The sequence below is a fragment of the Rana temporaria genome, chromosome 2 (assembly GCF_905171775.1).
Source record: "Rana temporaria chromosome 2, aRanTem1.1, whole genome shotgun sequence".
Classification (NCBI taxonomy): Eukaryota; Metazoa; Chordata; class Amphibia; order Anura; family Ranidae; genus Rana; species Rana temporaria.
This window is the reverse complement of record NC_053490.1, coordinates 57504766-57519626: the sequence shown is the minus strand read 5'-3', so window position 1 is coordinate 57519626 and position 14861 is coordinate 57504766. Positions and strand designations below refer to the sequence as shown.

The window sequence follows — 14861 nt, the reverse complement described above, 5'->3', positions numbered from 1 at the left end:
TCATCTAACCAGAGCACCTTCTTCCACTTTTTCTGTGTCCCCCACATGGCTTCTCGCAAACTACAAATGGGACTTCTTATGGCTTTATTTCAGCAATGGCTTTCTTCTTGCCACTCTTCCATAAAGGCCAGATTTGTGGAGTGCACGACTAATAGTTGTCCTGTGGACAGATTCTCCCACCTGAGCTGTGGATCTCTGCAGCTCCTCCAGAGTTACCATGGACCTCTTGGTTGTTTCTCTGATTAATGCTCTCCTTGCCCAGCCTGTCAGTTTAGGTTGACGGCCATGTCTTGGTAGGTTTGCAGTTGGGCCATACCCTTTCCATTTTTGGATGATGAATTGAACAATGCTTCGTGAGATGTTCAAAGCTTGGGATATTGTTTTATAACCTAACCCTGCTTTAAACTTTTCTCTGTCTGGTGTTCCTTGGCCTTCATGATGCCGTTTGTTGAGTAAGGTTCTCTAACAAACCTCTCAGGGCTTCATAGTACAGCTGTATTTATATAGAGATTAAACTACATAAAAGGTAGGCTATATTTAATCGCATCCTTTTTTTTTTTATATATGCAAACAGACAATACAGACAAATTATACAAGAAAAATCACATTTAACAAAACACAACCCAAAAGCCCCAATTTGTAAACAATTTGGAAAACCATTCATCATTTTCTATCCACTTCACAATTATGTGGCACTTTGTATTGGTTTATTACATTAAAAAAATACCAATAATATACATTTACGTTTTTGGTTGTAACATGACAATGTGGATAATTTCAAGGGGTTTAAATACTTTTTCAACTCACTGTATACGGTATTTACGCACAACAATGGTAGTTGTTTGTCATAACTCTAGAATATTTAGGCTCAGTAGTATACTGGAAACAAAGAACAAAACGATGTACATCTAAAAAACTAGGCGTCCCCTAAGATCCAACCATATTTAAAACCCTGCTTCATAATATTAATTCAACATATTCTAAAGAAAAGTTTAATGCTGCTTTTACAGGAATTTAAGCTTTCTAATGTTTTTGCCTCTATACTCCTATCCATGTTAATCTAAGTGTCCATGCACAAGATAGGCATTTACAGGAGTTTAGAAGCAGAAAAAAAAAAAACATCATTTGTGTGTTCAGGAGATGCTTTTGAGCATAAAAACGCATGATGCTCCTAAACACGAGTAAAACACGCATTAGCGCTAGACAGTTTTAGCGCTTGAGTATTTTTTCATTTGAATAGCCAGAATAAATCAATATTCTGGACAATGGATTGATTAACACGCTTAAAAAAACATGGCTTAGGGGCGTTTTTGTAGCTGCTTTTCTCCTGTCGGGAGAAAAGTATTTAAACGAGCCAGAGTGTGCATGAGGCCTTAATGTGGTGGTTGAATTTGTTTTCTTGTTTTCCTTTTCTTTCACATGGTGTTCTGGCCCTGTTATTTTTTTAAACCTCCCACTACAGGCCAAGCTGTCCAGCAAAATTGGCAGTTAGAGAGTTGAGACAAACCTTTTAACATGGACAGGGTTGTTTATAGTGGTCAGCCTTTTTTATTTTATAGAAAAAAAGGGGGACATGGACGCGTGCTCCTGCCACAAGGAAATGGCTCTCCAGTTCCTGTTTTGGTGACAGCAAAGCGACGGGGCAGAGCGGAGCCGCCTGCACAGTGGAAGTCCCGCGGGGAGGCTGAGCCCAGCACCGACAGGAAGCTCATTGACTTTCTGTAAACAGTTTGGGAGCTCAGGGCTCTGTCGGTGCAAGCCAGCCTGAGTCTGGTCAGCTCTGGAAACAAAGAGCGGATTGCCTTTTGGAGTGACAACCACCTACCTAAGGGTTTCATCTCACGGGACACACATAATCTTGAGCCAAGTGAGGACCTGCTGGGAGTGGAGCAACGCATAGCCCCTGGGATCTCTCATTACCTTGACAGGGTGGATGTTCAGGCCTTCTTGACCTCATCTAACAAGGGGTTCAACAACTCTGGTAAGGGCACTCACTCATCTTTTCTTCCTGGTGTGACCGTGAGGAGCAGTTACTTTCAATCAACTTTCAATCAAATTGGTGGTGGACTATTCTTTCACTTTATTACAGTTTTTTCGAGTCACTATTGTGAATTGGACATTTATATTCTATTTATTGATTTTTGGACAAATTTTTCATTAATCAGTTTGAATTTGTGCGGTATATAGTCTTCATCCCCTGGAGGGGTATCAATCTTTATTTATTTTTTTAATTTATATTTACCCATTTTTGCACAATTTTTAGATTTAGCGCAACCTTAATTCCCCCCTTTTTTCCACATTTTGTTACATGAATATCACTTGTTTTTTTAGGTGTTGTGCTTTGTTTATTGATTTAAATTTCATCACATTTTTATATTCATCAATTCATTTCCTTAGCGCAGTATATTTTTCTTTTATTGATTGCGTTTATTCTTTTTATGTACAAATTTTATCTCACAAGAAAATAAATTGTCGCTGTAACTGCTTAAAACTGTGTTGACTGGAACACGGTATTAATTTGTTAGTCAAGTCCATCTAAATCTTTTTAGAACCTGAAAAACGGTCGTGTGTATGCGGCATCAAAGTCAAGATACAAACTCCAAGATAATCATATATGGCAGTGCAGCGCTAAAAAGTGACTATCAAGTTAGAAATTTAACACAAATTACCAGAAATGTAGAACATATAATGTTCATAAATGTAAATAGCAACTATGTAGGAAAAGTCAGAAAAAAAAAAAGGTGTTGAAATCCTCCTTTGTGTTCCGTGCAACAATTACAACGGGTGAAGGGAAGCAATTGATGAAAGAAAGATCCAATTCCGCACCCAATGTGAGCCACATACACTGCTTACCATCGAATTATAGGTGGTCCGACAAGGCGCGAGGAAATACGGTCACAAAGGAGGCTTTTATCACCTTTGTTTTGTGGACTATTTCTACATAGTTGCCATTTACTTTTATGGACATTAAATGTTATATAATTATGGTAATTTGTGTTAAATTTCTAATTTGATGTTCACTTTTTAGTGCTGCACTGCCATATATGAGGACGTGCGTTACTGGTCGGATCACCAAATAAAATAAAATAAATCTTAAAAAAATGTAGCCACCACATTTAAGAATTGGTAAGCTGTACTATAATACATTTTTAGTTTTGGTTTTAGATGAGCTTTCAGGTTTGTTTCTAGCACATGCTACTCTAATAATGTCATTTTATTTTATATACCTCTTTTTACTTTCACTGCCGTATTTCTAAGCAAACCCATAACAGCCATAAACTGGAGAACTGGCATTGATTAAAGGTTAGTTTTATATTTTAAAGGGTTGCTTAGTTACAGCTGTAAAAAAAAAAAAAACAACATTATAAAAGCTATAAAGAATTCTGTGCAACTCAGTTTTCTCAGATCTAGATTTTCATTTTTTAATAGATGACATTTTCTCAGCAACATTTGTAGATTAAAAATAACGTTGAACAGAACAAAGCAAGGTAACCCTCGCTTCTGTTCTAAAGCAGCCCACAAATCACACCGGGGCCCACATAAAATAAACTCTGGCTGTAAATGAAGTCGCTTCTACATATTTTACCTCCAGGAGAGACCCTTCCAGCTTAGCCAGCTGAATTTTCTTATCTTCCTCTTGTTGTAACAATTTGGTTTTCTGTTCCTCAAGGTCCGGTTTTTCATGCTGAATGGTTAAAGCTAAAAGCTAAACACAAATTTCCATGAATTAGCACATATGTGCCATCGACAACAATAAATCAGGAAATTCCTTACGCAGCACGCTTTGTAATTACAACACACGCTTTCCCTACTTCTTTTAAAGTACTACATCAAATAATTTGCATTCTTTTCACAGAATCCCTCGGTTTTCCAAATGCATTTGCAGCATAGACTGTCTGATTTCTCCAGGGTGACCACATGTGAAGCATTTCTCCAGTGCAAACTTGTAAGATGTAAGCACAAAGGAGTAATTATTACAAGCTAGATACACATTCTGCATTTCTAACAATGGAATCAACCAGATCTACATAACAATGTTGTAAAAAAAAAAAAAAAAAAAAAAAAGAAACCAACAAAGCTACTGTAGGTATTGTCAGATATGCTTCCTTCCCTTGCTCCCTAAAATCTATCTGTAATAATGAAATCATTCTATAGCAGGGAATTTTCTTTTTAGCAACATACAGCGAGAGGGAAAAAAAGTGATCCCCTTTTGATTTTTTGTACGTTTGCTCACCGACAAAAAAATGAGACTATAATTTTAATGGTAGGTTTATTTTAACAATGAGAGACAAAATACCAGCAAAAAAAATCCAGAAAAACACATTTCAAAAAAGTTATAAATTGATCTGCATTTTAATGAGCAAAATAAGTATTTGACTTCTTCGCAAAACATGACTTGGTGGCAAAACCCTTGTTGGCAATCACAGAGGTCAGACGACTCTTGTAGTTGGTCACCAGGTTTGCCCACATCTCAGGACGAATTTTGCCCCACTCCTCTTTGCAGATCCTCTCCAAGTCATTGAAGTGGATGTAAACCCGATTTTTTTTTTTTTTTGTCACAATGTACAGTATAAGATTTCCCATCATCTTTACCCACACAGAGTTAATCCAGCTCTGAGCAATCCTCTTATTGTTCAGTGAAATAAAACGGACTTACAGAAAAAAAAAACTAGTCCGTTCCGCCCCCCTTGCTCTGAGTAACAGGTTATTTACATATCTCATGCACTAGCCCGGGGGCAGGCATTATTTTTTAATTCCCACCCCCACTTCTTTTCTAAAGTCATGTGGTTACTTTTCTGGATTTTGACTGGATGTTGGTGATCATAGCAGAATTTAGTGTATGGAATACATAGGAAAAAATGCATGTTGACAAGGGAGTGTAGAGGAGGGCATGGAGTCTATTGATGTTGCTTCCGCCCTGCTATGCTATGTAGAAGGGTGGGGGCCATCTTGCCCTCACTCGTATCTCAGCCAAGCAGGAGGAAGCACCCGATCGTGGGGCCCTCTCCCGCCGCCAATAATGGTGATCTTGCGGCGAATCCGCCGCGGAGACCACCGTTATCGTTTACAGGACCGCTCACAAAAAAGATGGATATCTCGGTTGTGGCAGGAGCTTCTGCTATTACCGAGATATCCATTTTTAAAGTGCCGACGTATATATACGTGAGCGGGTCCTTAAGTGGTTAAATGGATGTCATTTGTGTGTTCCAAGATCTTCCTCCTTAGCTGTCTTATGGTTTTACCCATCTACAGCAAAGGGCAGGAACATTGTGAAACACATTTGACTCCCATTGTGCTACAATTGATGAAGGACTGAACTGACATTTTTAAGCCATCTTTTGATTTTATAAACTTCTTCACTGTGGGCAGGAATGAGCATGTTTTGCAATGTTCACAGTGAAGTTAGCCCTCTGGAGGTCTAGGTAGCCAATTCTTAGATGACCTCTCATCATTCTTATTTTTAATTCAAAACTACTGTATAATAGTTTTTCTCTTATATTTCTTTCCCTTTGGTATGGATAAAGGGAATAGGAGTGCCACAGAGGAAAGAATTTTAGAAATAATTGTGAGAGAGAAATACAATTAGGACTGGATATCTCCTCCTTTCTTTTTCACGAAAGATGCCCTCTCCCTACCCTTTCTTTTTATGACCTTTTAACCGCTTGTCGACAGGCTCACGCTGATATACGACGGTAGAATCGCATGTGCAGGCAGATTAACGTACCTGTATGTCACCTTTAAGAAGCAGCATTGTGGGCGTGTGTGTCTGCCACGAGCTCCGTGAGTGTGATCGCAGGTCCCGCGGACTCGATGTCCACTGGGATACCCATGATCGTCTCATGGAGTGGAAGAACGGGGAAATGCCAATGTAAACAAGCATTTCTCCATTCTTCCTAGCGACGAGACACTGATCACAGTTCCCTGTAATCGGGAGCGGTGATCAGTGTCATGTCACACACAGCCCAACCCCCCTACAGTTAGAACACATCCCTAGGACACACTTGACCCCTTCAGCGCCCCGCCTGGTTAACCCCTTCACTGCCAATCAAATTTAGACAGTAAGCCAAAAATAGCACCAAAGGTGTCTGAATGTGTCCGCCATAATAAAATATGTTAAAGAATACTTATCAGCATAAAATGAGGAAATATATAAAACAAATATTTGGGGGGGGGGGGGGTATTTATTATAGCAAAAAGTAAAAAAAATCCAAAAATGCTGACTCGTCACCAGCTGAAAGAGGTGAAGGAAATTCCTGCAATGGGAACACCTGCTTCTGTGACAACTTTTTAGGACCCATATTCATTTTAATTTAGAAGTCCCTCTTTGATTTTTATTATTATACCCCAGAGTTTGTTGTGGGCTTCAATGCATATTTATATACAAAACAGGAATGTAACAGAAAAAAATTGAAATGTAACAGAAAAAAATTGGTCTACATGTTTCTTCTTTTCAACAATGTAAGGTGCAATGGAAAGAGATGAATTTTGATTTACCTGTAAATTCCTTTTCTTGCAGTACAATACAGGACACAGTCAATGTATTTATAGACCTTGTGTTATAGGCTTGTACCATCATATTCTTGAGGAAAGTCTGCTGCCCTCTACCAGAAAGTTGTTAATGGGAAGAAGGTTTGCCTTCTAACATGACAATGACCCAAAGCACACAGCAAAAATGACAACACAGTGGTTGAAGGAGAAAAATGTGAATGTCCTTGCATAGCCTAGTCAGAGCCCAGACTTAAACCCCATTGGAAATCTGTGGAATGGCTTGAAGACTGCAGTCCACAAACGGTTACCATCAAATGTAACTGAACTTGAGCAGTTCTGCAAAGAAGAATGAGCAAATATTGCAAAGCCTAGATGTGCAAAGTTAGTAGAGCCATATCTCAACAGGCTAAAGGCTGTGATTAAAGCAAAAGGTGGTTTCACAAAATACTAACATAAGGGGGAGTGATCCTTTTTCCAACTCAGTGATTCTGTTTTTGATTTTTTTGATTTTGTTCTGATGTGTCTGTTTTCATTTCAGACGGCAAAGCAACACAATGTGATTATTTTAAAGGGGGTGATTATTTTCTACACCTACTGTATAGCATCCTGTGGCTGACTACACACATTGCAGTAAGTGCCAAGAGTAGGGCCTATGCAGAATACAGTGCCCAAATCAATATTACAAGCTGCCCTTACAGCGTGGGGTCCATGTAAGGTTCCCAAGGTTTACTGAACTTGCGTCAATCTAGAAAAACGCAATTTGTGGCATTAGAGGACAGTGAGGAATTGACTGAAGAATCTGTAAATTAAATATTAAAGAAAACTTAAAAAGTAGTTAAGCCAAGAGTGATTTCTCCATCAAGGAGAAAAGGACCGTCACCTTGAAACAATAGCACAAAAGTGAGGATTCTCGAAGTAGGGGAAACGCCAATGGGTGTGTCCACAAAAGCTTGCTAATGTCCAATCACCTGAAGGTACAGGTCTATAATCCAGGGTCTATGAATAATTTGTGTTCTGTATTGTACGATTAAGATAAATGCTTTAGGTATAACAAAGCTTAGTCTAATGTATTAATCCAAGTGGGAGTAGCTAAGGTTCAGAAAATAAAAAACAAAATGCAAACTACTATTAACTAAAATTATAGTGACCATCTGATTACCTGTCCTCGTAATCCAGCCCTAGTGGTAGTAAAATTTACTTCTGTAACAACTGATGATGCATCAGGTGGTATAAATGGAGTTGGATTACGGGTTGCAAGAAACAAGCGGAAGTCTTCATTATAATCAATTGTTTTCTCACCAATCTGGACAACATAGCGAGGGCCTGTAAAATAAATCGGTAAAATCATGGCAAGGTATCTGTCATTAATATCTTTCAAGTTATGGTGAAATACTCCAAAATTTAATTTTTATAATTTTGTACAAACAGTGACAGTTATGCACATTTTCTTGACACTTTGTTCATCTCAGTGCACAGCAACAAACTGACACACACAGGCGCCGGTCACATCAGTGAGCCCGTCCCTGCTCTCCATGATCTACGAAAGCAACATCGTTTTTTGCCAATTACTGCACACTGATACAAGCGTATTTTAAGACTATTTTTTTACAGGATGATCAGCACATACTCCCTGCCTCAATCTTTACCCTCTACACAGAGGCTAGATTCCGGGCGCAATGTTACGGCGGCGTAGAGTATCGTATCGTATTTACGCTACGCCGCCGTAAATCAGAGAGGCAAGTGCTGTATTCACAAAGCACTTGCCTCCTAAGTTACGGCGGCGTAGCGTAAATGGGGCAGGCAAAAGCACGCCTAATTCAAATGAGTATGAGGGGGCGTGTTTTGCGCCGTCCGTGTACATATCCCAGTGTGCATTGCTCCAAAGTACGCCGCAAGGACGTATTGGTTTCGACGTGAACGTAAATTACATCCAGCCCTATTTGCGAACGACTTACGCAAACAACGTAAAAAAAAAAAATTCGACGCGGGAACGATGTCCATACTTAACATTGCGTACGCCTCATAGAAGCAGGAGCAACGTTACGCCGGAAAAGCCTTACGCAAACGACGTAAAAAAATTCCGCCGGGCGCACGTACGTTTGTGAATCGGCGTATCTAGGTCATTTGCATATTCTACGCTGAAATCTACGGAAGCGCCCCTAGCGGCCAGCGTAAAATTGCACACAATTCTACGCCGGCGTATTCAAGTTATGTCGGCGGAGGAAGCCTATTTTTTCAACGTATCTGCCTTTGAAAATCGGCGTAAAGATACGACGGCGCAGATTTGAAATTACGGCGATGTATCTGGAGATACGCCGCCGTATGTTGTTGCTTAATCTAGCCCAATGTTCTTAAACAAGGCTTAATCATAGAGATATCTCTTTGTGCATCTCAGTGCTGTTCAAAAATAATCCTTAAAGTCCTAAAGATGGATTATGAGGTCTCCAATTTACAATGGTCAGCATTAATCAAAGAACAGCATTAATCAAAGCACACTCTTGCTATACTTCCAATTTATAGTATTTATCAGTAGTAGGGTAGAATGAGTGACACAGCTGAATTTCCTTTGGCAGCTTGCTTACCCTGAGCAATCAAATCTTTTCTAAGTAACGGATACAGCACTGGTTCCACTCCATCCATCTCCTGGATAATAAGTGTCTTGCCAAATCGGACAGCCAACTCGAGAGCTGTAATGAAGTTTGCATCCTGCGTGTACATAAAATACAACATTGCAAGTTCCAGACTACTGAACTAGCAGCTCAGAGTAAATTGTTGAAATGCATGAATAAAATACAGCACAAACCTGATGATGCTAGAAAAAAAGTCTACAGAAAAAAAATATCTGCATGTTAAAAAACATTCATATACATTCTTTTTTTTTATATATATATATATATATATATATATATATATATATATATATATATATATATATATATATATATATATATATATATATATATATATATATATATATATTTTGTATTATTATTATTTTTTTACCGTGGATATCAGATCTCTCAAAATTGCCTGCTCCTAATGCAAAACGGACCAATACTGGGTGCCATTTCAGTATCAGCATATTGGGTCCTTTTTTAGTATATCTCTCACCCTACCAACCACTCCTGACATACAGTAGCTCCCCATATGTTATGGGTACTCACACAATCCCTGCTAGGACTGCTGATGGTACTTCAGTAATCTCTACAGTACCTCTAATGGTACTCACAAAATCCATGCCTGGACTTCTGAAGGCCCATGGGTCCAGCCTTTGAAGTGGTTGATCCTGTGCAGGGATGGACTGGCCATTGGGACTACAGGGAGTTTCCCGGTGGGCCGATGGCTCAGTGGGCCGGCTTCAGTGACAGCGGACCGCCGCCCCCCCCTCCGCTCCTCTGTCTCTCCCTTTCCGCAGCGCTCACCTGGGGGGGAACAGAGAAGCAGGGGGAGGACCAGAGGAGCAGGGGAGACGACAGAGGAGCATGGGGGAGGGGACAGACAGCTGACTCAACAGCTATGGCCTGGGAGTTTCTCACTTCTGCCTAATCTGGTCCCATAGGGGGGGGGGGGCACCGAACTGATTTATTGCCCCGGGTGAAATTATGTCTAGCTTCCCCACTGGTACTGCCTATAAGAGTACCAGTCATTCTACTCTAATAAAGTAGAATGGCTAGTGAAGGGGGAGAGGGGGCTTGGGTGGGCAGGGGAGGGGTGCGGGAGTTGTCCGGCCGCCATGGGAGAGACCAGTCAAAGTGGGCCAGTCTGGATGAAGTCCAGGGCCAAATTTTTGTCACAGTCCAGCCCTGGTCCTGTGTCTTCTTGCAGCTATCTTTTAGGTGAATAGCTATAATACTTAACTGTGTAATACTACTGGTTTACTTGTTCTTGACCTAGATTGACCTTGCCGCTTTATTGCTTGCTACTTGCCTTGCCCCAAGCATAGACCCCAACTATTCTTTTGCTCGCCATCTACCTTGACTTCTGCTTTGACCCAGACTACTCTCATGCCCTTCCAGACTACTACCAAACACCAACCTGCTGCTTCAATCCCTTCCTGTCTCCTCAATATTGCCACCCTACTCCTGTGACCCCTTGGTGGGGCAAACCAGAGGGCTATGTGACTATAAAAAAATAAAAAAATAACTCGCTCTCTTTCCCCATCTCCCTTGTTTTTTCCACTGAAACCTGGCTCCATTAGATAAATTGAGATCACAAAACTGACTGACTTTTCGACTTTAGCACAATTTTAATATATTTGGCCAAAGGATTGGTGGATTACATTTACATAAGAAACCCTTTATTTTTTTCTCTAGTATAGTATATAATAGCAGAGATTCATTCATTATACATCAGTAAAATTATGCAAGACAAACCTCTATGTGGAAGATAAGAAAATATTGTCTAAATAGAAGAGGCCTATGTATTCTTACATAAACCTTGGTGTCCTTTGTGTATTTCTACCAGATCTTTGCAGTAATCCAGTGCAAAACATTGTTTCCCTGCAGGAGCTTCCTGTAATAAAGACCAGACACTGCTGCTCTCTCCCCTTGTGCAGGGTGATTGGTCTTGTCTCCGCCCCCCTGTGGTTTTCTACAGGCAGCCTGTAGCAGGTGGGCCTTGTGGGTCCCTTCCACAGTTCTGCTCTCTGTACAGACTTTGTACAGCACAGCGATGACGTCACTGCTGCTTTTACAAGGTACAGTAATATCTAAGTTTGTAAAGGTATTTGGTGCACACAGGCAGATTTAAATCTTTTGTGGGTATTAAAGAATATCCTGAATTCAAAGTTTTTGTGCCCGGAGTTCAGTTTTAATGAGAACTGTTTGAGAAAGAAAAAAAAATCATTGTTTCTCTGGTGAGGTAAGGACATCCAGAAACTTATCTAGCATGAAACTATTTCCATTTATTTCTTTTCAAATCAAAGTGAAATTACGAAACAGCCCGATCCACTGCTCTGCACCTGATAAGACTTCAGGATTGTGTTAATTCTCTGCAGTATATTTAGCAATTATCATTTATCCTGGCAGCTTTCAAGATTTCAAAGTAGAACTCCTGCCAATCCCCACCACCCCCAATTGTTGGATAGAACAAGGAAAAGTCAGTATCTTTGTTAAGATTTTGTGTACCGACTTATGGTGGCCATCAGGACATCAGACAGTGAGAAGAAATATAACCAGTAGGGACACCCAACAGTAAAAGGTTTTTAGTACAGTGAGAAAAAGTTAGAACCTGTATTCATTGTTTATTGCTACAGTGAGGGGGAAAAAGTATTTGACCCCCTGCTGTTTTTGTACATTTGCCCACTGACAAAGAAATGATCAGTTTATATTGTAATTTTAATGGTGGGTTTATTTTGACAGTGAGTGACAGAAAAACAAAACATCCAAAAAAAAGGCATTTCAAAAAAGTTATCAATTTATTTGCATTTCAATGAGTTAATGAGTCAATGAGTATTTGACCCCTTTGGTTATGGATATTTAGGGGGAACCCTACGTCTTTTTTTTTTAATTGAAGGCGGGGTTCCCCTTAAAATCCATACCAGACCTAAAGGGTCTGGTTATTGAATTTGGGGGGACCTCCGCGCTTTTTCTTTTTTTTTTACTAAAAGTCCATGTCCCATTGACTTCAAAGGGGTTCAGAGTTCGGGTTCGGCTTCCCGAACCCAAACTTTTTTTTTAAAGTCCAGGTGTCCGCTCAACTCTAGTTGCGACACATATGTGACCTTTGTGCAAAGTAGTGTAAAAGGGCCCTTACTTATCCTTACAATTTTCCTCACCCTCACACATAAATTGGACCTCGGACCCTTTACCCTCAAATACAAAAAAAAACAACACAAATTAAAAGCTAAATTGAATAAGCCTTTAAAAAATATAAATATTTAAACAATTATTGAATTACTTAGCGGTGCAGCAGCACAATCTCCATGTATTTTGAGTACTCAGCCCTACCTGGAGGCAGCATTAAAGCACAGAGACATCACCAGCACGTTCATGAAGGGGCCAACTTTGTTTTCCCCTCAAACAGCCTTCAATACCCATCAATTCGTTGTTTTTATTTGGGGACCCCACATAAACTAACTTTGAATTTCCCTTTAATCCTATGTCTCCTCTTAAAGAGGTTGTACCAGGGGTCTCAAACTGGCGGCCCTCCAGCTGCTGCAACACTACAAGTCCCATCATGCCTCTGCCTGTGGGAGTCATGCTTGTAACTGTCAGCCTTGCAATGCCTCATTGGACTTGTAGTTTGGCAACAGCTGGAGGGCCGCCAGTTTGAGACCCCTGTATGTAAACCGTGTCCACGACCCCCCCCCCCCAAAAAACAAAAAACAAACTGTAAGTCAAGGGCATAATGAGCTAGTATGCATTGCAAACTATCTTATTATGGAATACTTACCTTAGAACGAAGCCCCTGCAGTGGCGCGCGCGCACACCACTGAGACGGCTGACATTGTGCCCGGTGTTTCTTCCGGGTTTGCGGGCTCTGGCGCTGTAATCACTCTTGCGCATTCGCATGGCAGAGGGGAGTAGTTTGTAAGGTGCATGAGTCTGGCAGCAGCATTCATGATGGACTGAAGGGGGGATAGCTTATTTAAAGGTGAGCCAAAGAGGAGGGAGTTGGAGTAGTTGAGGTGAGTGATGATGAGGGAGTCGATTAGGCGTTTTGTGGTGTCATTGGTTAGGAAAGGGTGTATTTTAGAGATGTTGTGGAGGTTGAGGCAGCCAGATTTAGAAACGGATTAAAAGTGGGGGCAAAAAGAGAGTTCAGAGTCTAGGACTACACCTAGCACCCTGGCATGTGGGGATGGGTTGATGGTTTTGGTTGTGCCATTGATCTTGATAGAGAAGTCAGGGGAAGGGGAACGTGGGGGAGGAAACATTATGAGCTCAGTTTTTTAAAGGCTGAGTTTGAGGAAGTGGTGTGAAATCCAGGCTGATATGTCCGTTAGTAAATTAGTGATGTGTGAGGAGACTGATGTTGTGAGCTGGGGGGTAAAGAGATAGATTTGGGTATCATCCACATAGAAACGGTATTGAAAGCCATGGGAGGCTATCAGCTGACCCAGGGAGGAGGTGTGGATCGACAATAGGAGAGATCCAAGAACAGAACCTTGGGGGACCCCGACGGAGAAAGGAAGAGGAGAGGAGGAAATAGAACTATGACACTGAAGGTGTGCTGGGATAGGTAGGATGAGAGCCAATGAAGAGTAGTCACAGAGACCCAAGGAGGGGAGTTTTTCAGTTATAGAAAAAAAAAAAATTACCACTTTTTTACGCTTTTTTTCTGCACAGAGCTGTACTGGAACGCTGTAAAAAGCATAAAAAAAAAAAACACAGGACCCCAGTACAATGAAAAAAAAAAAACAATAAAAAAAAGAATCTGGAATGCATCCAGAAACGCATCAAAAGCACAACAAAAATGCATGGGAACACATCAAAAACGTGCATGCAGAAACACGTCCAGAACAGACCTGGAGGACGTTTTTTGTGGCATGAACGGGCACTCAGGCAGAAAGAGCCCCCCATCTCTTTTAGTGGCATAAGGATTACAATTACACCCATTTCACACTGTCTGTACTGCCGGGTCCACCCTAGCACATATCAACAGCCTACAAATACATCTTCCCTTATGTGACAGGTGCACAGCTTTGACCAATTCCCTTTCTCCCTGGTTAACTGTGGGGGAATGAAGGTTGTAGCTGGGCCCCCTAGACATTCACAAGGCCCCTGAGCTGTTTTTGTCAGTGAGAGTTGAGCGAGACATAAAATCCTACAGTGCAGACTGGAATGTTCACAGCTGTGAGATCCAGCTGCCGTTTTGGATAAAACTATATCGTTCCTGCAGGGGAAAACTAGAGACATTTCCAAAAAGAAGTTTAGGAAAAAAAAAGAGCCTAAAATGTAATTTATAATTTTACCGATAGAAGATCCTATTGTACCACACTCACAAACTGTTTAGATCTCAAAATGCAACTTACTAACAATTTTGTTTCAGTTTCTGAAGCTGGGATGTCAATTATGCAAAAATGATGTCTTTACGTGAACTTTTCCTTTTAATAAAACTTATATTCAGTTTGCCATAGCTGTAAGCTCCAAATCAACTTGCAAGAGCTCACAAAGGGTTATGGACTCCTTCAGCATGGGGAAAATCACGAGGCACATAGTGTTCTCATATGATAAAGGGGGATTGAGTCACATGCTCACCAAGACTCAGACGTGTTGGGTATTTCATTTCAGTACCGGAAGTCAAAAAACATGGTGAATGAGAGAGGAATGATGAATATATGCTGGTGGTGTGGTTAGTGGTGGTGGTGGTTGGGGGCAGGGCCGATCCTAGGCAGGGCTAGCAGAGTGCTTTGCACCCAGGCGCCTGCA

The 14861-nt window shown here is 40.8% G+C and overlaps 1 protein-coding gene across 1 annotated transcript in view; it reads right to left on the bottom strand.

Moving 5' to 3' along the window:
• Nucleotides 1-14861, bottom strand: part of DYNC2H1 (dynein cytoplasmic 2 heavy chain 1) — a 613609-nt gene that overhangs the window by 294271 nt on the left and 304477 nt on the right. Inside the window, exons 66-68 of the mRNA XM_040339316.1 lie at nucleotides 9072-9195; nucleotides 7649-7812; nucleotides 3587-3706 (exon numbers count right to left, since the gene is read on the bottom strand). Of these exons, the coding sequence (XP_040195250.1) occupies nucleotides 3587-3706; nucleotides 7649-7812; nucleotides 9072-9195 (408 nt within the window). The remainder of the gene's footprint in view (nucleotides 1-3586; nucleotides 3707-7648; nucleotides 7813-9071; nucleotides 9196-14861) is intronic.